The 22,697-nt window shown below is 43.3% G+C and overlaps 1 protein-coding gene and 1 long non-coding RNA gene across 2 annotated transcripts; one reads left to right on the top strand and one right to left on the bottom strand.

Moving 5' to 3' along the window:
* Window positions 1-1,166: 1,166 nt before the first annotated feature.
* Window positions 1,167-3,321, top strand: LOC133905817 (acyl transferase 1-like). Its single transcript, XM_062347585.1, has 2 exons — window positions 1,167-1,690; window positions 2,249-3,321. Exons 1-2 carry the CDS (start codon window positions 1,244-1,246, stop codon window positions 3,188-3,190), a joined length of 1,389 nt encoding a protein of 462 aa, XP_062203569.1. The 5' UTR covers window positions 1,167-1,243; the 3' UTR covers window positions 3,191-3,321.
* Window positions 3,322-16,082: 12,761 nt separating this feature from the next.
* LOC133906710 (uncharacterized) lies at window positions 16,083-20,100 on the bottom strand. The gene is made up of 2 exons (XR_009907835.1): window positions 19,852-20,100; window positions 16,083-16,327 (listed from the first exon to the last, which is right to left on the bottom strand). It is a non-coding gene; the product is annotated as an uncharacterized LOC133906710 (long non-coding RNA).
* Between the last annotated feature and the right edge of the window lie 2,597 nt (window positions 20,101-22,697).

Below are 22,697 nucleotides of genomic sequence, written 5' to 3'. Positions count from 1 at the left end.
ACGATGACAGATTCTTCCCACACGACTTATGAACCAACAGTGATGTCACATCACTGCTGGCCCATTAGTAACCGGTATTAATAGGTCGGCATATAAGCCCATTTCTGTAGTAGTGAGAAGCGTAGGGACCTATCAGGGCAACTCCGGTTGTTGTAGATAGCAGCTAATTCTTATTACTGTGGCATACAGAGAGAAGAGAAGTTGGTGGGGATGGAGATAAAGTTGACGTGGAGAAAAATCTTGCCCATGTGGAGGGGAATCTTAGAGAGCTGACTCTTAAAGGAGATAAAATAAGAGATAGCTCTAAGCATTGTGAGATATAGTGAATTAGGAACGAAGTCTTTTGAGAAGTGTGCTGAGAGAAATAAGAGATAATAACTGAAGATAACCGCTGAAGATGCCTGAGACAATGGATATGACAGTTGGAACCAAAAATTGTACACCCTACAGAAAAGAGACTAAAATATGTTCCAACCTACGAAAACCAATATCCTTAGTGAACCATGCAAGTAAATAAGGGGATGTTTTTTTAGATGTCTAATATTTTTTATGTTTCAGCTGACGGTTGTAAGCCGTTGGCGGCTCACAGCCATCTTCAACCTCAAACCACCCATGCTCGCGCCCGACGTAGGCTCGCTCCCTCCACCTCCGCCCTTCTCCAGCTGTCTCCGACGGCGGCCCCCGCCCCTCCCTCTGTAACCTCTCATCTTCGGTCGTCCCCGCCCCAGCCCTGGCCCCACCCACCGGTCATCCTCCGTTGCCTGCATCTGGCTACAGGACCTGCTGCTTGCCGCCTCACCCCTGTACCCGCCTCCTCCGTCAGGCTAGCCTTTTTCCCCTGAACTCCTCTAAGTCCGGCAGCTATGGAAAAACCCAAATCCCGAAACCCATAACCCTAACCACGCCGCCGGCCGCCGGAATCCGTCGCCTAATTCCAACTCCTAAAGTTCAGAAAGTGTAAGTAATAAACAAAAAATAATGCCTCAAACAACTACATATAATATATTTGTAAACCCTACAAATAGAGAAAAGTCCATGGACAACTTAAAAACAACAAATCTGCTTATCTAAGAAGTCTTTCTTTTCTCAAGTTGCTGCCCGTAGTGGCCTACTCGATCGATCTATAAATGCATCGAGCAAGGGCCATCGGAGACCGGCCACAGCATAACTACACTCATCAGTGACAAGCATTAAGATCATCCCATAAGCTTCCTTCACTCTTTCACGCTCCCTTCACTGAATCATGGCGGTGACCTTCACTACTCGCCGGCATGAGGCGGAGCTGGTGACACCGGCAGCGCCAACACCCCGCGAGCTCAAGTACCTCTCTGACATCGACAACCAGAGCACCTTGCGGTTCTACGCCACCATTGTTCAGTTCTTCCGCAGTCAACCCGCCAACCACAACCAGAGGCCGCATCGTGACCCTGTTGCGGCCATCAGGTCAGCCCTCGCGGAAGCCCTGGTATACTACTACCCGGTCGCTGGCCGGCTGAGGGAGCTCCCGCCAGATGGCAGGCTGGTGGTGGAGTGCACGGCGGAGGGCGTCGTGTTTGTGGAGGCTGACGCTGACGTGAGCCTCGCTCAGCTCGGCGAGCCTCTGCTGCCGCCGTACCCGTGCGTTGAGGAGCTCCTCTGTGACCTCGGTGATAGTGGGGTCGTCGTTGGAAATCCATTGGCCTTCTTTCAGGTCTGTGTGCTGTTCCATCGAGACTCTTTTTTCTATCGATTAATGGCATTATGCTATCGTTTCATAACTTACCTGCTCATTCGCAACGTCAGTTTACTGAAACCATCTCTTTTGATGAACTTTAGTATTTTTAGCAGAAAGAGCTAGTCATAACTCATAATTTAGGACCGCAAAATAACAGGAATGTTGAATAGCCTCCTGAGCCTTGACAGCCAAACTGGACCAGTCTGCTCCATCGATCTTTTTGGACAAAAATTGCCCTGTTGTGAAACAGATTATATAAGTTACTCCACATTCTCGGTCTGATCCATCGACCTTTTTTGAAGAGAAAAAACTACTTGATCAAGCCTCGAAGCTATAAGAAACAATTGTCGAATTTAATTTCAAGTAATAGAACATCAAAATAGTGCACTGTAATAAACTACTGGTGGATTTGTTTAACTACATGGATATTTTTTTCGTCCTTGCAATCAACTTCTTGCAGTACTACATGCATGTGTAATCCGTGTTATCAGGACTGATCGATTGCGTGCTTTGTCTGTATATGTACATATCTAGGTGACCCGTTTTAGCTCTGGAGGTTTCGCGGTCGGCGTGCATTTTTGCCACAACATGTTCGATGGCTTCGGATTGATCCAATTCATTGAAGCTGTCGGCGACCTCGCTCGCGGTGAGGCACAACCGACGATGCTCCCGGTGTGGGAGCGGGAGCTCCTGACATCTCATGACCAGCCGCGCATCACGCATGCGAACCTGGCCTATGAGCCGCTCAGCAACGGCGCTGCTGGAACCGACGACGCGATGCAGATGACGCGGCCAGGAGACATGGTAGGCCGGTACTTCTTCTTCGGCCCGGCGGAGATAGCCGCCATGCGGAGCAATGTCCCGGCAGAACTCGCCCAGTCCAGCACCGTCTTTGAGATACTGGCGGCCGCGGTGTGGCGGTGCCGCACGGCGGCGCTAGGGTACGCCCCTGACCAGCGCGTGCGTTTCATGTTCACCTGCAACGCCCGTGGCAGATGGAAACGCCACCCGCCGATCCCACGGGGCTACTACGGGAACGCCATGGTCTGGCCGGTCGCGGAGACCACTGCCGCTGAGCTCTGCAATAACCCCCTCGGCTACACGCTCCAGCTGGTGCGCAAGGCCAAGTTCGACGTCAACGACGAGTATGTGAGGTCGGCGGTGGACATGATGGCGCTCCGGAAGTGGCCGCCTCTCGTGACGGAGCAGACCTACCTAGTGTCTAGCGTTACGGCCATTGGGGCCGATAAGATCGACTTCGGATGGAGCAAGGCCGTCGGTAGCGGCATACCGATGACAGGACACATCATGCTCAAGTTTGTCAGCTGTTTCATGAAGTGCAAGAACGCTGACGGCGAGGACTGCACGGTGGTGCCGATGTATTTGCCGGTGACGGCAATGGACAAGTTTGCCGCGCAGATCTCCGTTTGGTCCAAGAAACCAGCAAATAAGAAGGCCACAAGGAGCTCCCTCTAGGCTCGCAGCTCTCAGGGAATTGTCTTATCTATTTCATTAAATAAACTGCAATGTATTATCAAATAAAAATAATAGTTTTGCCGTAGGTGTGAGAACACGGCTATGTGGGTGTCTGGCATCATGTCTGCCATGTACGGTTATCCATGTCTGGTCACCAATATTGAAGGCCAGAATATTCTATTCTATTATTAAAAAAGAAGATATGTTTTAGAATGTTTGCAATGTACAAGAGTACCAGCGCTTCTAAGCAATATTAACCATTAATTTTAGGGCAACTTAGGCATGACAATTTCTTAAAAAAAGGTAACTATATACTAAATGCTCCCACTCGTGAAAATCGGCATTCAATGTATGTAATTTCTCTTCTTGCCCTTTAATTCTGAAATAGTACTTGGATTATTTCCTTGGCTGCTCGACATTACAAATTGGTCTACATCTCTCTTCAATTCCGACATTGACAACAATGACTAATTTATTGCTCAAAAAAACTTATTTGCTAACCATGTAATATGCTAATTAACTCCATTACAAAATGCTTGACCACGTTCCTGTAGCCTATGTACCCTTGTCGCAGTTGATGCCGCAATTCATATTCATCTTCAATTCCTTTAATTTTGCCACTGGCAACCATGGTTGGTTACAGTTAAATCAACCTCGTGAGGAATGATGGAAGCACTGCGGAGCTAGATATAGCAATAGTCAAGTAAATTACTCAATTACTATAAAAAGTTCTAATATATCTCATTGCATCATATTTAGATAAGCACTTCCTTATTATGGTTAACCCTTATATATTTTTAGCTATGTGAAATGACCTCTCTATCCCTCTATTGTATTTTTTTGGTTGGTACGTACCCACTACTTCAGTACCTTTTCACATGTAGCTTTACTTACGGATAGTTGGATTGCAACTAATAAACGGTCGTCATTACTTGCAAATACAGTAAAAGCCCTAAAAAATTCCATCAACCTTTTTCTAATACTTGACCACTATATATTTGAATCTATAGAGTTTCTATATAAAAATCTCTACTATATAAAACACGAGTTAATTTTCACGTTATCTCTTTTTCTAATCTCCGTATATCTAATAAAACCCCTAAAATTCAAATAATGTACTTACTTTTGCTATACACCCTCGTTACTAGCTACGGATATAAGACATATTTTACTAACAAAAATAAATAAAGAAAATATGAGGTAAATTAGCAGATAATCTACTCCTCCTTTTTCAGATCCCATATAAAATCAAACTACGGTATTGCTCCCTACATATTCATTCGGCAATGCTTTTGCGACGCATCCACATCTCCATACCTTGGATTTGTGCTTGATATTACCGTGTCCAATGTTTGTAATTTCGTTGTGTAGGACTGAGAACGGCGACTAGAGGGGTGAATAGGCGTCTTACAAATTTCTTTGTTCATCCAACGCCCCTCAAAAATGCATAAACGAAAACATAAACTTTAGAGAGACAAAGAGAGAAAGAAAGTTTCAAAGCAACAAGACTCCATGGATGGAATATGAACTATAGGCTCTATTCAAGACCATTCCACGTGTCTTTGTGCACAAAAGCTTGAACTTGAATGAACAACAAAGAAAAAGATAATCACTGAAAGAAGCAACTCTCTAAATTCATGGCCTAAAGGCAAGGGGATTCAAGACCCTCTCAAATACATGGGTATATGAACGTTTATGCCTCTAGCAACCAGAAAAACAACTTCCTAAGGTTGAAAAATCACAGCTCAAAGACAAAAACAAAAATAAAAAGAAAAACACAACCGAAAAAGGAAAACTTACAAACTTGCAAGAGAACCAATAGAGAGAGACTAGAAGGAGGGGAATTCAAGTATATGCAAAAAAGATAAACTTCATTACTCAAAAAGGTCAGCCCTATTTTAGACAAATTACAAGGATTTTTCTCTCAAAAACTCTCACATATTATATAGGCTAAGCAATCATCTTACTCTCCTCTAAAACCCAAGCACTAGGCTCTCAAATGGATAGCACAAGGGGCTCAAGTGGCTGGTTCCGTCTGGCCTCCTTGATTGTTCGGCACCAAGCACCCGGTTAGCCCCGATCACCCGTCGTCGACCACCAAATTGCATCCGTTATCTACACACCATGAGACAAGCAAACATATTTGTTCAACTCCAACTCCAGTTAGTCCATAATCAAAATGCTCAAACCAAGCTCAAGTAATCCAAAACTCGACAAACCAAATCGACAACCTTGTCGATCACTCATCACATATAAATCAAGGCACATTTCAACTTAGTTTCTCAATCTCCCCTTTGATGAGTGCATTGTCAACACCTCAAAGCACAAAGATTTTGGTTTAAAGAAGATAGGCTCATCCAAGCGACTAAAACTCAAGAAAGAGCAAAAACATGTCACTTGGTATAAGAAAAGCTGCATAAGGCCTAAGAGAGACAAAGACAATCCAAAAATCTCAAAAGAGCAATAACATCTCAAAAACACAAAATTAAATACCCCTTGATGAATGCATGTTTTCATTTATGCAAGATTTTTCTATGATTTGATGCAAATTTTTCATTTCTACCCCTTTAGTAATGCAAACATTAAGGACAAAATATTATGCAATACATGAACATGCAATCCTAACGAGCTTTCACAAGTATACCACAAAGTATTTACAAAAGCTAGAAACATCAAAGGGCTATAGAAAGTAGAAGATGAAGCTCACAAATGCACAAAGACTCAAAAAAAAAATAGTGACACAGAAGCTGTAAAAGCTAAACCCAAAAAATTAATTGGCACATATAATTTCACATAGTTGAATCATGTTCAAAGAGATCACTGCATAAGCATCTACTCGTGCCGAGGTAATACAAACATTAAGAACTAGCCAACTTTAATCTCAAACTAGGAAAACAAGCATTCATGACAGTAAGCTTTGCAAACGTTCATATATAAAACCAAGACTTAGTTAGATCAAGTGATTTAAAATAAAATTGAGCAATTGGGCATATTTCTTTTATTTTTATCCTCAAGTTGTCTCTTATCCAAGCAAAGTATCGCGCGACTGGGTACGACAAAAATTAAGAACTAGCCAACTTTAATCTCAAACTAGGAAAACAAGCATTCATGACAGTAAGACTTAAAGACAATCGTATTGGATCACATTTTAGCACAAGATACTTGATTTCATAAGATTATTCATATTTTTCGCAAGGAATCAAGTTTTCACATGATCTAGTCAAGTAGTGACTTTGCGACACAAGGAACACATGTTCCCCTAAACATTTGACAAAGACAGAAAACATAGTGCAATGTTCCTCAATCCACTGACTTGAACCAAGAAACCTAGAGCAAGATATTCATCAAACTAACCTTAACACAAGCATTGACTAAGCCAAAGCAATTATAAATATGATGATCAAGAATGTAGCATTTCATAATCTACATGATTCATAAAATTATCAAATTTTATCTTAGGGAAAGTTAGCTTGCTTGAAATGTTTCATGTCAAAGTATCAAGATGAGCCTAAGATTAAAAGTTTGCTCCGCACAACTACTGAATTTAGCCCAAATTCAAGTCTAGCAATCGAAAATGCTAAAGACATACAAATCAAAACTTAACCATTAGGATTATCTTACATGATTCGATGCAATGCAAAAGCAACAAAAGTAAGATAGAGTATATACAAAAGCAACTTCCCCTCAAACTATGTCATAGGAATGACATATTCCAAAAAAACCGAGGAAGAAGCCGAAAACTACAAACCAACTCTCCAAAAGAATCAAGAAGGAGTAAGACAAAGAGAAGATTGTATAACTTTACCTTTGTGATTATCTCCTAATGTGATATATTCCTTCCTCTTCACGGGAGTGAGGCTAGAGAATCTAATAGAATTTTCTGGTCTTGTAGCATGAACATCCAGAATCCATGAGCCAATTGTTCTCCATGCTTCTGTCTTCCACCTACATACGAGAAGGGTAGTGGGTGGATGGCTTGGTACTAGGGTTAGTCAAAAAAAAACTCTTGAGAATCCAGTACCGCGTCATCCGCCCTAAAGCAGTAAAAGTAAGTGCATGCAAATCAACACTAGCATGCTAGGGATGAGTACCACAACGAGAAAACATGGTCCACCAAAACACTGTGACTCAAAGTCTCTTACACGTGAACCAAAACTATATAAGTTATGGTAAAGTCCACGCTAGGCAACGCCTCTAGGAAAAGACTAAAAAGCCCTAGAGACTCGTGGTTAGGAGCGGAAAAAATGCTCATGTATACTAACAGAGAGGCGGTACATGTCCTGAGTACTCCACTCCCACTCACGCCGCTCATCTCTCCTACGGCGAAAGCAAAACCCAATCAAATGACCCTTTCTCTGACAGTAGATGTAATGGTAAAGTCTCTCAGGAGCTTGACTGTCGGTCAATCTGGGCTCTCTCACAAGGGCTCTCACCTTGGGTTGTAGAGCTTTCTTGGGCTATGGTACATGTTTCTTCTTGATAGGTTGTGATGTGGGTTTCTTCTTGATGGGTGGTAGTGTAGCATCAATCTTGGATTTCTCGGCTTCTAGAGTAGTAGGTGTGGTGAACACAGTTTTACTTTCCCTATTGTAAGCCATCCTCTTAAAACTCAACCCAAGAGCTAAACCTGCCTTGTCAGTACATATCTTGGTCTTGGTCAAGATCAAATTCATTTTCCCTTTGCCCTCTTAGCACTTCTCCACTAGAGAAAGGAGGTACTCATTCTCTGTAAAAAGCTTTTGAACTTGCCCTCTAACCCAGTTGAGCTTGTCCTAAAAGACTATACATGTGGAATAGTTCGGTTGTACATCCTTTGAACACCTAACACTCTCTAATATAGATTCTAACTCTTTAAGACACTTGCTTTTCAGTTCAACATCCTTTGCAAGAAAATAGCAATTCTTACAAGCACCTAAGAGAGTAGACATAGACTCCTCCTCAAGGAGCTTCTTCTTGACACTCACAAGCCGATTGGTGACTCGAGCATACACATTCTGAAGCTCGGTAAGTTCAGCCATGACAATTAAACAACTCTCACGCTCATTAACATCAGGCCTAGACCTAAGCAATGCAAGTTCAGTAGACACAAACTCATAATTAGACATATGATACTTCAACTCATGCACAGCTTTCTTAAGTAACCTATTCTGACTAACAAGAGCATCATTTAAGGTGTCGACTTGGATGGAAAGCTGATCATAGGAAGACAATACCTCAGAAGGATCAAGCTCGAGGTCGCTGTCGTTGTCGTTGTCATTCGCCATGAAGCAGAGGTTAGTGAAGTCATTGGCCTTCTTCTTGCTCTTTATTTGCAGTTCCTCCTCCTCCTCCGAGCTCTTCTCCTCGCTTGAAGAGGTGTTGATGTCGCTAAGAGCCACCACGAACGCCCTAGAAGCTGTCTTGGCCACTTTCTTGGTCATCTTGTCGCAGTTCTTCTTGAAGAAGGGTTTCTTATTCTTATTCTTGTGCTTGTTGTAGTCATAATCATTGTACTCCTTCTTCTTGAGCTTGGGGCAATCCGCCTTGAAGTGAGTAGCTCCACCACACTCAAAATAAGCGCGAGAACCCACTCTCCTCTGGTCTCTGTTGTTGTTTTAGAAGCGAGTGAACTTCTTCATAATGAGCGTAAGGTCCTCATCATCCAATGCATCCACCTGCTGCTCTATGATAGAAACAAGCAAATCCACTATGTGAAGTGTTAGCACAAGAAAAACTAACTCCAGCCTGATTACCACCACTAGATCCGAAAACCAACACCATGTTCTGAGATAGGGAGTTTCCAAGATCAATCTGAGCCGCCTTGGTCATCTCGGTGGACTTAAGCTTGCTGAAGAATTCATCACAAGTTAACGTGTTGTGACTTGGTGACTTTTCAATTATAGAGATCTTAACTTCCCATATGCTAGGTCAAGAGTATAGAGAAACTTTATCGCTCTCTCGTGGTCAGAATAGGGCAAAACATCAGTGGATCTAAAGGTTGCTAACAATTCCATCAAAATGAGCAAAAATAGCATCCAAAGACTCTCCAGGATTTTGTACGAACATCTGGTATTCCTGGTTGTACATGCTCTGGTGCCTGACCTTGATCTGGTTAGTGCCCTCATAAAAGAGACTAAGAGTGGACCAGATCTCACGAGCAGTATAGAAGTGTTGAACTATGTCAAACTCATTACGACTCAAGCTAGTGAATAATATATTGGGAGCCTTATTGTTGGCCTCATATTATTCAATCTAGTCCATAGAAAAACGAGCAATAGTAATCACATAGTTGGAGTCCACAATCTCCCATATTGCACTTCTTTGGCTTAGGAGATAAACCTCTATGTGCATCTTCCAGTATGAAAAATCTCGACCATCGAAGAACAAAACTTCCCACTTCTCTCCATTATCGCCTAAGGATTACAAAACCGGTTAAGGTCAACAAGTGATCAAACCGACTCTTATACCAACTGTAGGACCAGGAACGGCGACTAAAGGGGAAGTGAATATGCACCTTACAAATTTCTTGCAAAATAGATGACCTACTTCTTATTCACCCAACGCCCCTCAAAAACACATAAATGGAAGCATAAACTTGAGAGAGACAAAGAGAGAAAGAAAGTTTTAAATCAACATGACTCCACAGATGGAACATGGACCATATGCTCTATTTAAGATCATTTCATGCGTCTTTATGCACAAAATCTTGAAACTTGAATGAATAACAAAGCAAAAAGTTAGTCACCGAAAGAAGTAACTCTCCAAGTTGATGATCTAAAGGCAAGGTGATTCAAGACTCTCTCAAATATATGAGTATATGAATGTTTATGCCTCTGGTAACAAGAAGAACAACTTTCTAAAGTTGAAAAATCATAGCTCAAAGATAAAAACAAAAATCAACAAGAAAATCATAACGAAAAAAAAGAGAACTTGCAAGGGAACCAATAGAGAGACTAGAAGGAGGAGAATTCAAGTATATACAAAAACATATACTTCATTACTCAAAAAGGTTAGCCCTACTGTAGGCAGATTACAAGAATTTTTCTCTCAAAAACTATCACCTATTACATAAGCTAAGCACTCATCTTCCTCTTATCTAAAACCCTAGCACTAGGCTCTCAAATAGGTAGCACAAGGGATTCAAGTGGTTGGCTCCAACTCTCATATAGCCCTACCCCTCTATTTATAGGTCTAGGAAACTTGACCTATAAGTTTCCTACCTGGTTATCAAAATATACATCTCTTGTAGTACACTCCTACCTACCACCGAGGGTATTTTGGTCTATTTTTTGCTCCGTCTATCAAACGGCCGTACCACCTTCACGACTTAGCTTCGCATCGATGCAAGATTCATGATGGTGTAACATACTTCTCCAATCTTCCCACGGTTTTGGTGCCACATATTTCTTCAATCGTTCCACTGTTTCGAGGCCCAACTATGAAACCCTCTGCACGCTTCTCAAAGCGTGACTCGCCACTTGCTTACACTTTAAGCAAACGCTCTAATAACGACACGTGTACTCTGTCTTGGGATCTTGACCACTCACAAGTCTCTCCCGCTCCTGATCCCTCTGACCGCCTTGTCACTTGCACCGACATCCCTTTCGCTTGACTTTATCAACATGTAATCTTCATCCTCTGTTTCATGCTTTGCTTGACCTCCACGTATACAGCTAGGATCACCCTTGACTCCATCCGGCCTACTTGATCGTCCGGCACCAAGCATCCACTTAGCCCCGATCACCCACCATCGACCGTCAAGTTGCATTCGTCACCTATACACTATAAGACAAGCAAACATATTTCTCCAACTCCAACTCCAGTTAATCCATAATCAAAATACTCAAACCAAGTTCAAACAATCCAAAACTCGACAAACCAAATTGATAACTCTATTAATCACTCATCACATATAAATAAAATCACATTTCAACTTGATTCCTCACGTTGCAACGCTCAGCCACTTAGCTAGTTATACTATTATATTTGTCATTAGAATACTCGTATAATATTATAATTTTATTTTATTTCTCGATATAGAATTATAAAAAAATAATGATCAAAGTCGGCATGTCGATGATCATGTGATAAAGTCCAAAACGTAACGTAAAAAAGCATAGAAATAGTACGTCAATATGTATTAAGTTACAGTTATTGTCAAATGGGACCGTTTATTCAGGATCGTTTACCCTTCTTTTGGTAGGAAGGGATTATAGTCAATCCCCTTGGATTGGTGGGACAATTAGTTCATTTTTGCTCTGCATAGTGCCCAGTTTTATAAGCTCTTCAGAGAGGGCGTCTTACGTCGTAAGTTCAACTCTGTTGCGGTCCCTCAATAGGCTTAAAGAATTTTATGGTTCAGATGTCATTCGGTTACGTGCCAAATTGATTCACCCGGTGAAACTCAGCAAGGCTAGACTGTTGTTTATTCCCAATGCCTTAGATGATGCCACACCCCCTTCTTTCCCTTCGCATCAAAACCTGTTTTATTGGTTAAGGAAAATAGCGATACAATTACCACCCTTGCATTGATGGATGGCTTGACGGCTAGGGAACATATTTATGTACGTAGAACCCTAAGCAATCACTTGATCATCACCTATCTAGTTTAATACCCATTTTTGTTGGCTTTCCATCATGATCAACAATTAGGAAGAACATACACGAGAACAAAAACACACAAATTTGCTATCCCATTCTTTTCTCAATTCACGCACACGTTGCAAGTTACAAATCGCATGCACGACTATTTGCCCACGGCATACAATAACTCATGGCATGTGCTCTGCTCATATGGGCCAAAGCACTACCTAAACGGACTCTCACTCAAACTCTCAACCTCATATCCTACACAAACTACAAGAGGAACTCTCCTTTTGTAACGTATATATACACTGCTAAAACTTCAAATAAATGTTGGTAGGGCCTATACCAAAGCATTTGGCATGCGTTATGAGAAGTGTTTTTGCAAGGGTCTATATATTGCAACTGATGGAAATAAGCGTTGCTAACTTGCAACGGATATAGTTAGACTACAGCAATGCTTATATGTGTTGGAATTTGCAGGCGAGAAATCTTTTAATTATCATATCTGTAAACATATAAATGTTCCACAAGGAGCTTTTTTTATTCTAGGTTTCAAATCACTTAGTTTTTTTTTTCACCCCGTACTGGACTTATCCAAATAGAACACATGATGAAGATCAAAATACTTCATTTTAGCATGGCATAATATCCAACAAGGTACATAGGTAACTTTGCAATCAGTACAGCTGCAAAAGGACTATATCGCAACTTCATTTTAGCATGTAGTATTTCTGACTACATGGCAACATCTTGACGACATTACTTAACAATCTGACGGTTTCAAATAGGTAACTTTGCAATCAGTACAGCTTCGTCTCTATAGATTTAGGTAGCTGCATCTGAAGGTTCTTGCATGTGTAGCTTCTACAGTTAACAGCTTCTGCCACCTAAGATTCTTCTGAAGCCAAAGATATTCTCCACAGCTTGTTCTGAATACTCTGTGGCCTGAAACGCTAACACGTTAGGAAATATTTTGTCAAATTATTGCATGTAATACATGTAAGGAAAATGACAACAGTGATCCTTTTGCAGCTATAAAGTACTATATTTTAATCAGCTATAGGCAAGGAAAATTGACAAAAAAAGAAGTAACGAAATAAATGCATTAACCTCCATAAGTGAAATAACATACATTTTGCCACATAGTAGCAAAAAATTACAGTACTGTATTGGGCATTGCATATATGTTCTCTGTTGAGCACATCAGTTGCGATGTAGTCCTTTTGCAGCTCTAAAGTACTATACTTTAATCAAATATAGGCAAGGAAAATGGACAAAAAAGAAGTAACTAAATAAATGCATTAAGCTCCATAAGTGAAATAGCATACATTTTGCCACACAGTAGCCAAACATTACAGTACTGTATTGAGCATTGCAGATATGTTCTCTGTTGAGCACTTCAGTTGCGATATAGTCCTGATCATTCTGCAAAGCAGGAGACAGCAGCATAATGTTATTTAATACTCTCTCCTTTTAGAAATTATCGACGTATTTATTTTGGACTCGGTCTTCGATTAGATTTTGATTAAAATTTTCTCACAAAATATATCATTTATAGCTAAAAAATATATATTATGAATCATTTTGAATTACGAATCTAGATATATAATTTTTATATACTAAATATTCTTATAATTTGATTAAATATTACTCAAAGTATACAAAGTTTGACTTTTCTAAAAAGAAATACGGCTACTATTTCTAAACGGAGGGAGTACATCATTACCTACAAAGTTAAGATCTAAAAGATAGTGAAGAATACCACAATTGTTCAACTTGCATTTAGCGTGTCTTCTTTAGGGTCGTCCTTTTGGTCTCGTTTAGTTCAGCTTTTTCCTAAGAACTTTTCTGATAAGCTAGCTTTTCTGAGAAGCAACTGTATAGAGAATCTATTGACTGGAAAAGTTGGTTGTTTGGGTACCTGATTTTCTTTGGAGAGATTGTGTGCCCTGAGTGTGTAATGACTAATGCCTCTTAGTGTTATGATGACTTGTGTGATCACTGATTATTATAAATATTGCTATTTTTATATATTTATTTATTTATTTGGTTTTATAGATACCTCTGCTTGATTGGAAATTTATGATGACTCAACACAAGCAAGAAAATACCAGTTTCTAACCACCAGAGAATTCTTACAACTGGGTATCCAATAATGTCGTCTACAAAAGCTAGCATTTCAACCCTAGCTAAGGCAAGAGCGACGAACAGATGCAACATTCATGAGCATGAGCAGGCTGACCGTATTGTGCAATCGGTATCAGGCTGACGTAGTCAACAAAGAGCAACACAGCATCAGGTCACAAGTCACTCTGAAAACAAGCGTCGCGTAATGAACACAACAATGCAAGCTAGCATATAGCCCACTTATCATCTGATTCAAATGACTGAGAACAAGATGTAGCAAAGGTACATCCGAATGATTCAGTGTAAACCGCAAAGATGTAACGGCAATAAAAAAAGCCTCATGTTAACCTCAACCAAGCTTAATTATATCATTAACACCACACCACTTCCAACTAATAAATGATCAGATAAATAGCCAGCGCAGTGGCAATGCAGCTCTAGTTCTTGGGGCCAATGTCCTTCAGAGCGCAGATCTGCTCCTGACCCATAGCAGACATCCTTGATCTGAGCTTAGCAAAGAGAGGGAATAAGAAATCTGAAAAGTAGTTTGCCACAAGCTACAGCTGACCACCAAATGTAATTCAGAGCTCTCTAACCTGGGTAAGCAGAGCGTCATCAGAAGGGAGCCTCAGATCATCCTTAGTACCTCCATTTTCAGTCAGCAGAGTGACCTTGCATAATGTTTAGAGCACCCAGCTCGATTTTTTTTTTACCATAAGCTGCTCAGAAGTTGTTCCAAACAGAACCTTTATTTTGTAAACCTGAAGTGAAATGTAAAAGTCCCTTAGGTCAAGAACTAGGAAGATATAAGTATTAGAGATACAAAATAAAAGGATGAGCACCATTTGTTATTGCAAAGACCATCCGTGTAGCTTCTTCTGGAGATATTGTAGCATGAACAACTAACATGTAAAGGAAATTTTATATTGAATTATAAGAAAAAGGATGCAAGAACAATCTATATTAAAAAATGGGTAAATTCCTTCTCTGTCAGAGTTATGAATTAATAGAATAGGAAATTGAGCTTTAGCTAGGCGTAGAATCCAGGAGAAAGAGATCCCTTATCCTGTTCAACAAGCATGGGCCACCAATCCAGGAAACTTGATGAAATCAAAGAACTAGAAACTAATTAATACTCCCTCCATCTAAAAGCTAAGACACTTTTCGCTCGAAGTCTGACATAAGGTAATCGCGATGAACATCCTGACAAGAGATCCCGATACTTCCTAAGCTACTTGAAAGAAACAAAGACCGAAGACTTGTTTAAAAGCTCCTTGTATTCACGAAAAGATCCATAGTCATACACAGTCATTGCGATAGAAGTAGGATTCTTCCATTTAACAAGATTTTGAGCTCTTTTACAGATAAGGTAAGGGAAAGAGGATTACGAAGTCCTAAAGACCTATTCGACGCCGTGCGGCAAGAGGAAGGAGAGACTTCCCAAACTCTCTCCATTCACCGATGCCAAAGGAAAGGATGAGGTCATCGGAGAGGCCCTGGAGCCCCCGCTGAACCCGCTGGGGTCACTGCCCAACCACCGACATCTTCGACGATGATGAATTTGGCAGAGGCATTGGCTCCTCCCAGAACTCGTTAGTGCTGCTCCCTCGGCTACTCCCTCCAGCCGGCTTCACCGGCATTACCCGAGGACGAAGGTGATGAAGCGGCCGATGCCTTGCCGTCTTTAACAGTGACACTGTCAGACGCCTTCTCTTCCTCCACCTCAACTGCTACCTCTTCTTCCAGTATTTCCGCTTCCAAGAGGTCCCAATCCACTTTGTATTGGACTTGGGACGACTCTGAGGATGTCGGGGGCTTGCCATCTTTAACAGGGATGCCGCAGTTTGCCACCTTCTCTTCAACCTCCTCGTCAGAGGAGATGTCGATAACCTCCACCACCAAACTAGATTTGATGGGAGACGATGGTGGTGTAAGGGGAGAGTACTCGGCGGAAGATGGAGAGTATTCCAAAGAAGAGTGTGAATATTCTGGTGAAAGAGGATGTTCCATGATCGAACTTAGGTTTGGTATAGCCAAGCTTTGGCACCAGGGGATTTTTTATAGGCTAATGGGTTAGGAGACGGTATCTCTTCATCTCTCAAGTGTTTCATGCATTCGAAACTAGTGCCGAATATGTAACTTTGAATATGATAATATGTGGGTGTGTCAGTATACAAATTATAAGAAAGACAGGATGATGTAATAATTGGAAACATGTAAACTTTATTGATTCATCATCAAAATCATAAAGTACAAGTTTATTTCATTATACATGTCACTCCATAACACACGCTAATCTGATTGTATGATATGATTTGACGATTGCTTCGTCTTGGTTCTCGAGGCTTCGTGAAGCATCTCCGGTTAATTACGCCCATCTTCGGGCTACCTCCAACTAAGTTGCGCTGACGGTCATCATATCGATATCGTCTCCAAATCTGCAGGCTATAGTCACATGCAACAAAGACAGAGTAGAGTGATAGCATTAAAAATAAAAGCAGAAAGTGACGGGAGATAGTCTAGCATCGCATCACTACTACAAAAAGGCAGATAAGTGCCGGTTGAAAAACTGACAATGAAGCTATTTTTCAACCGACACTCTTTACTCAGCAGTGATAGTTGCTACTATCAATGCTGGTTGACCACCCGACAATGTTGGCATTTCCCAAAAAAAAAGTGAAAATAGCCCGAGCTGTGGCACGACAGCGACAGCGGAGCGCGCCAGCGGTGGCGACAGCCGTGCCACAGCTCGGCCCTACACAAGAAAACATGCGGCAGCATGAAGGCTGCCGCCATAGCACATGGGAGAACGGTCGTCCGCTCTAGGGCCACCGCTCCCAGCGTCGCCGCTACTGCAGCTTCCCTCATCGCCACTACCGCCGCTCCCCTCGCCGTCCACTCCCAGGGCCCCTGCTGCACCTCCCCTAACCGCTACACCTCTCGGGACCGTTGTTCCACCTCCTAGGGCCACTGCACCTCCCCTCACCGCCGCTGCCACCGCTCCCGGGGCCGCTGCACCTCCCGGGGTCGGAGCTAGCCACGGCGGTTCATGCCGTCCCTGGCGAAGTTAATCCCGAGGGCGAGCTCCAGCATCTACGGTGGCACCTCCTACACTGGCAGTGCCACCTTCCAACTCCCGTTCGGGAGCCTATACAGGCACAAATTCTCCTTCTCTACAAGCGCTCCAAGAAGAAACCAATCCAAACCCCAACCCCCCACCAATGGAGACACCACTAAACCAGACCAAACCGCTCGAATCCGATCAGGTCTTACCTGGGTCGTAGAACCTATAGAACTCGTTGACATCTGCAAGGAAAGGAACCGCACGAGATGAGTCCAGGAAGAGACGCCGACAGCGTCAGATCCGGAGTAAGAGGCGAGCACGGGTGAGGGAGAGAGAGGAAGAGATAAGGTGGAGCGGTCAGAGCCAAACGGGCGCGAGGGCGAGCCAAAACGCGATTCAAGGGAAATATTGGGTCCGGACTTACCTTCAGTGCCGGTTTTGACTGGAACCGGCATTGATAGTCGACTATCAGTGCCGATTTGAAATACGAACCGGCACTGATAGTCGGTTTCAGTGCCGATTCTTAACACCTCGATCACTGTTCGAGTGCAGGAGGCTAAAAACCGACAGTGATATATTTTCATTTGCAGCTTTTGCACAACCGATACTGATAAGCCGTTATTTATGGTATGTTCTGTAGTAGTGTATCATTTACTATTTATGCATCCGAGGTCATCATTGGCCTCGTATTATCAGCCTCAGTATAGTGTAAGTGAAAGAGGTGAGTTAGGAGCACGACACAACGCATAACTTCTACCAGTAGCGGCAGCTAGGCCGCGACCAGGAGCTCAACGCCATTCTTAGCTTACTAACTCCCTCTGACCTCAAACTCATCCTCATCGGCCATCTCTGAAGACAACAAGCCACACAGGCACGGTGATCACCGGTAAGCCACAAAGGCGACGAGCCACGAAGGCGACAAGCCATTAAGGCAAGGCAATCACAGTGAGCCACAAAGGCATCGTATTCTCTTCAATAAGACAGCATGAGGGCTTATAACAGCAAATCCTCAGAGGCACAATAGAACTCAGCATAGGGCATGCAATAACAAGCCTCAACTTTGGAAGGCACAACATGGCCACAAGGAACAAGCCACCTAAGTATCACTGATACTTGGCAGAGGCTGACGTACCCGTATCCGATATGGCGCGATACGCCGATATGACGTGATACGGGTACCATGGAGTATTGGGAAATTACGATCTAAAAATAAAAAATAATTCACGATACGCTCGTCGATACTTGCCGATACCTCCTTCCGATACTTTGGGCCCAGCTCGACGCCAATGTTAGAGATCTCGCGGCACCACTTGACGTTGAGACTCTCCAGCCTTGGGCACCCCATGGCCACCTTCGCTAGCCTGACATCCGTCATGGCCAAACACTTGTCCAGCACCAGCTCCATGAGCCCCACCGCCGCGGCCAAGGCGACCATCTCTGACTCCCTGGTGACCATGCAGTGGGACTGGTCGACCGCCTGCAGCCGCAGGCACGCTGCCACCAATGCCTCCAGCCCACGCCACCCGGCTCGCCCGCGCAAGTCGCACCCATCGGATGCCCAGCTCCATGCTGGATGCTTGGTTTGTTTCGGTCATGGAGATAGAGGAGGGCTCCTGTGCGATTCTATTGGAGGAAGGAGATGGATGTGTGGGCCAGCTGGGCTTGCTGCGCAGGAGGAGAAAGAAGGGGCCAATTGGGCCTGTAGAAGAGAAGGAGAGTAGGCCAACCTTGATCCAGTGAGCTCAAGCTTGGAGAAAAGAAAGGGAAAGGTGGGAAATTGAGGGAGAGAGGTATCGGCATATTCAGTTATTTACATTTTAGTAAAAATTAAATATATATTTATATATACTCGTCGTATCCGGTTATCCTTGTTTTTGGACGATCGCCGTACCCGTATCTGTATCGACGTATCGCGTATCGGTAAAACTTAGCAGACAACCATCATCTTTACCATCTGCCGACAATAGTGAAGCCATCAATGGGGACATATTCTCAACAGCAATATCCCAGTAACACAAGATCAGGCAGCGAGGGCCACCATCAGAGGAACCCTCTAAATCTGTCTCAGCGCATAGCATCCTCATCTGCAAGCAGTAGGTGTTCTCTCTGGACAATAGCAACAACCTGCCCTGGATGGTATATATCAGCAGCATACTACTAGCAAATATGCCAATATGAAGGATCAGCAATATGTATGAATCATATGAACAACTAATTTGTGGCAGCGACAACCCGGATTACTAAGATCAAACCAAGCTGACAAAAAGCCATGGGCGTGAACACATACTGACCGACGACAGACCAAACCACCCACCAGCAGTGGCCTATGCGCAACCAGCAACGTCAAAACTAGCTCACAACCTGGATGTACTCGGCACCAGAGAGGGCAACACACGCCAGCGGCATGGCCTACCCAACCAGCGGCAGCAGTAAGCACTAGGGCAGCAAGAGCAGGCGGCCGGGCCTCAGTCAGGCACCACAGCACGCACGGGCAGCACGAGCAGACGGCCGGGCCTCAATCAGGCACGACAGCCACGCGTACGGACAGAGGGGAAGCACGAAGCTAGTGTTCATGGTGACGATGGCTTGGTGGCCAACGGCGGGGATTGTGGAGGCGGTGAGCTCGAGGGCGATGGCGGTGTTTCGTTGCAGCAGGGCTTCGCAAAGGTTTCAATTTTATCTCCTCTTTCCTGGGCGCAATCCCCCTTTATATAGGCGCGGCTTGAAGTGGTGCATCGAAGAGAGAGTCCCATGCGGCCAAGATTCGCAGCGGGGCCATCTCTATCCAAATCGGTTCCCCAAACCGATTTGAATCGGAGAGGAAGAGATAGAGGGAGGCGCGGGTCCTCGGTACACCACGCAGAGAGAGGAGAGGAGAGGAGAGGAGAGGAGAGAGGGAGCGTACGCAGTGCGGCACGGGACCAGGAGAGGGGCGCTCGGGTGCGGCGCGGTCGGTCGGCGCGCCCAGGGAGAAGACGGCAGGTGCGGGTGAGGACGAAGCACAGGGGCGGATTGGTCTGGGCTCGATCGGGTGAGAGGAAGAAAGGGGCTGAGGTGGGCCGGTCCGGGTCAGAGGAGGAGACGGGGAAAAGGAGGCTGGGCTGGCCATTCCTGGACCATCTTGAGTGGTTGACCCAAAGAAGAGAAGAGGGAGGCCTGCATCCTTTTCTTTTCTCTTTTTTTAGTGTGTATATATATTATGCATATACGCCTGTATATGTATTAAAAATATAATAAATATGAAATGGACACTTACGTCAAAATACAGTGTTACACCAAGCATTAATTCTGGGTGTCGAGATCGCATCTTTTTGGCTAGTTCACGCAGACAAAGAGGCAGTCAACCGATGCAGTCATTTACCCGTCGTGTTTTCCAGAGCCCGTAGGGCAGTTCAGAAGACGGAATGATCATTTCATCGTACTCGTGGTAAATAATCTCTTTACCATCACACACAAAACTTTTGCTGCGACGGTTCAACTTTTGAGCCTGGCTAGCGATCAGTCTTATCTTCCCTGTAGTTTTTGCAAGGACGGGTTGATTTTTTTGGGCTAATCATAAAACTTACTCGAATGAAACACCTTCTCGAGGACTCACTTGAAAACTCAGAGATGTTCAGAACCCTGAATGGATAACCTAAAAACCAGTGACGTATCATCCTAATTGGGAACTCGAGTCTTACTCGATGACACGGTCGGATAAAATGTTTATCTTTATTGACCAAGTACTTAACCCGTCAAAGCCTCACTTCACGTACTGGTGGGGGCTTGACGATGACTACTGGATAATTATCATATTTGGGCATAACAGGGTCTTCCATAATTCTCGAGGCATATCTTTATCTTCGGAAAATGAATCCTTGAATGAAAAAACTACCTGTAAATAGGGAAGTTCATCTCTAAGAATGTGAAGGAAGACTCCAGAGGATATGCGACGCCCCCCTCCCCCCTATATATACGGAACATGGGGACCATGCAGAGAATAAGACATTAGAAGTTGAACAAGTCGCACAAGCTAGAAGACACCACAAGTCGAGCAAGAAGTCACCAACTATGATAGATCTATCTAGGCTAGCCACGCACTGTCACATCCCAAAATCGTAATCATGTAATTAAGTCTGATTATACGTCATTAGGGTTATGATTAATTTCGGGGCAATTTATTTTGACACATCAGAGCACTTCGATTTGAATCAATCAGATGAGAGAAAGAAATTCAGAAGAGAAAAGAATAGATTTTGTAGTTAAAACAAACTAGTTTCTCTAGCATGAGGCCCACATGGGAAGCCAACCACTCCCTCACTCCCTTGGAGCAGCCCCTATCTGCTCTCTCTCTCTCTCCTCCTCACTCTCCCACGCTCTCCCGCCAGAGTAGCACAGCAGCCATGCTGCTCTCTTTCCCTCTCAAGCTACCTCTCTCTTTATCCCTCGAATCCATACTCTAGAAGTCGAATCGAGGTACGTATGTGGTACTCACACGATCACTAGCTCGTGAGCTTCCCATCCATCCAATTATTTTTTGTTTTTCCGAAGGATTCGAGCCGTTCTTGACTCGTTTTGGTGTTCTTGGTGAACCACAAGGAGCACCAGCGTTCTTTCTCTTCCACAGCTTTTCCACCTTTCCCCGTTTGTCCCCAAGCTCGGCAAAGTATCGTAGGTGAGTCTCCTAGGCTCTCATGGCATAGATGCACGTTTTGGTTGGATGAATCCCGAATTTGGAGCTAAGGTTGTGAAGTTGGCGCATTCTTGAGCTTTGGAGTGAATTAGAGAGATTTGAGTTAGAAATCAAGTTGCTAGGTTGGTGAGTGAGTTCTAAATTCTATAAACTATCTTAAACATATTTTCCTTTGGTTTGGAGAGGCTCGTAAATCAAATTGATCAAGTTTTCCCCTCTGAGTTGCTCTGTGCAGAAATTCGGATACTCCGGATAAAAGTCTGGACAGTTCGGATTTCCTAGGGAAAAACCCCCTTATTTTGTACTCGAAAATCGTTAGGGTTTAGGGTGCAATTTGAGTGTAGAACCCTTTGTATAGTGTATATGCATGTCTATGTAGCATAGATTCAACATACAAGTCAAATCGATCGACAAAGCAGCACAAACATGTTCTTCGTAGAAATCCGGAGAGTCCGGAGACTTCGAAACAACATGTTATCTGTAGAACCCCAAAGAGTCCGGAGAATTATCCAGAGACTCTGCTGTAGCATCTAGGCCCCTAGGTAAGTGGTAAGTGTTTCGGTGATTAATGACAACCATATTACTGTGACTAACAATTTGTTTTGAAGGGAATCAAAAATTCAGTATACAATGACATTTGGTTAATCTTGGTCCCTAAAAGTGCTTATATGGACAATCAAAGGACATATGCTTTAAGACTAAGGATCTTCTAGTTCTAAGTATCACAAAGGAGATGAAGGATACTTAGAGTAGTATAGGTCTCCTTTTTTTCTTTTTGTCTTTTGACCGTACTATAAAGGGGGGCTAAAAGTAGTAGCTTGACTTAGTGAGTCTAGACGTAGATGATGCACACTTGTTAAATTCTAGCACTAGGTAGAGCATACAAGTCCATGGTGAAACTATCAAGGAATTAGAGCTCAAAAAGAGTTGAATTGGACAAGTTCACAAAACATTTATTCACCGGATTATCCTCTGATGGATGTCTAATACTCACCGGATAAACACTAATTGAGGCATCCGAATTATATGAAAAATTTCAGAAGTGTTACACCGGAATATCCGGTGCTGAAAGTCCGGTG

Source organism: Phragmites australis, chromosome 23, assembly GCF_958298935.1.
Source record: "Phragmites australis chromosome 23, lpPhrAust1.1, whole genome shotgun sequence".
NCBI classification, from domain to species: domain Eukaryota; kingdom Viridiplantae; phylum Streptophyta; class Magnoliopsida; order Poales; family Poaceae; genus Phragmites; species Phragmites australis.
This window is presented reverse-complemented; position numbering and strand designations above follow the sequence as displayed.

Bases quoted from the DNA above. Each gene is read 5' to 3' on its own strand.
- LOC133905817 (XM_062347585.1), top strand. From the start codon at position 1,244: ATGGCGGTGACCTTCACTACTCGCCGGCATGAGGCGGAGCTGGTGACA. The intron at 1,691-2,248 runs GTCTGTGTGCTG...GTACATATCTAG, and splicing joins ATCCATTGGCCTTCTTTCAG to GTGACCCGTTTTAGCTCTGG.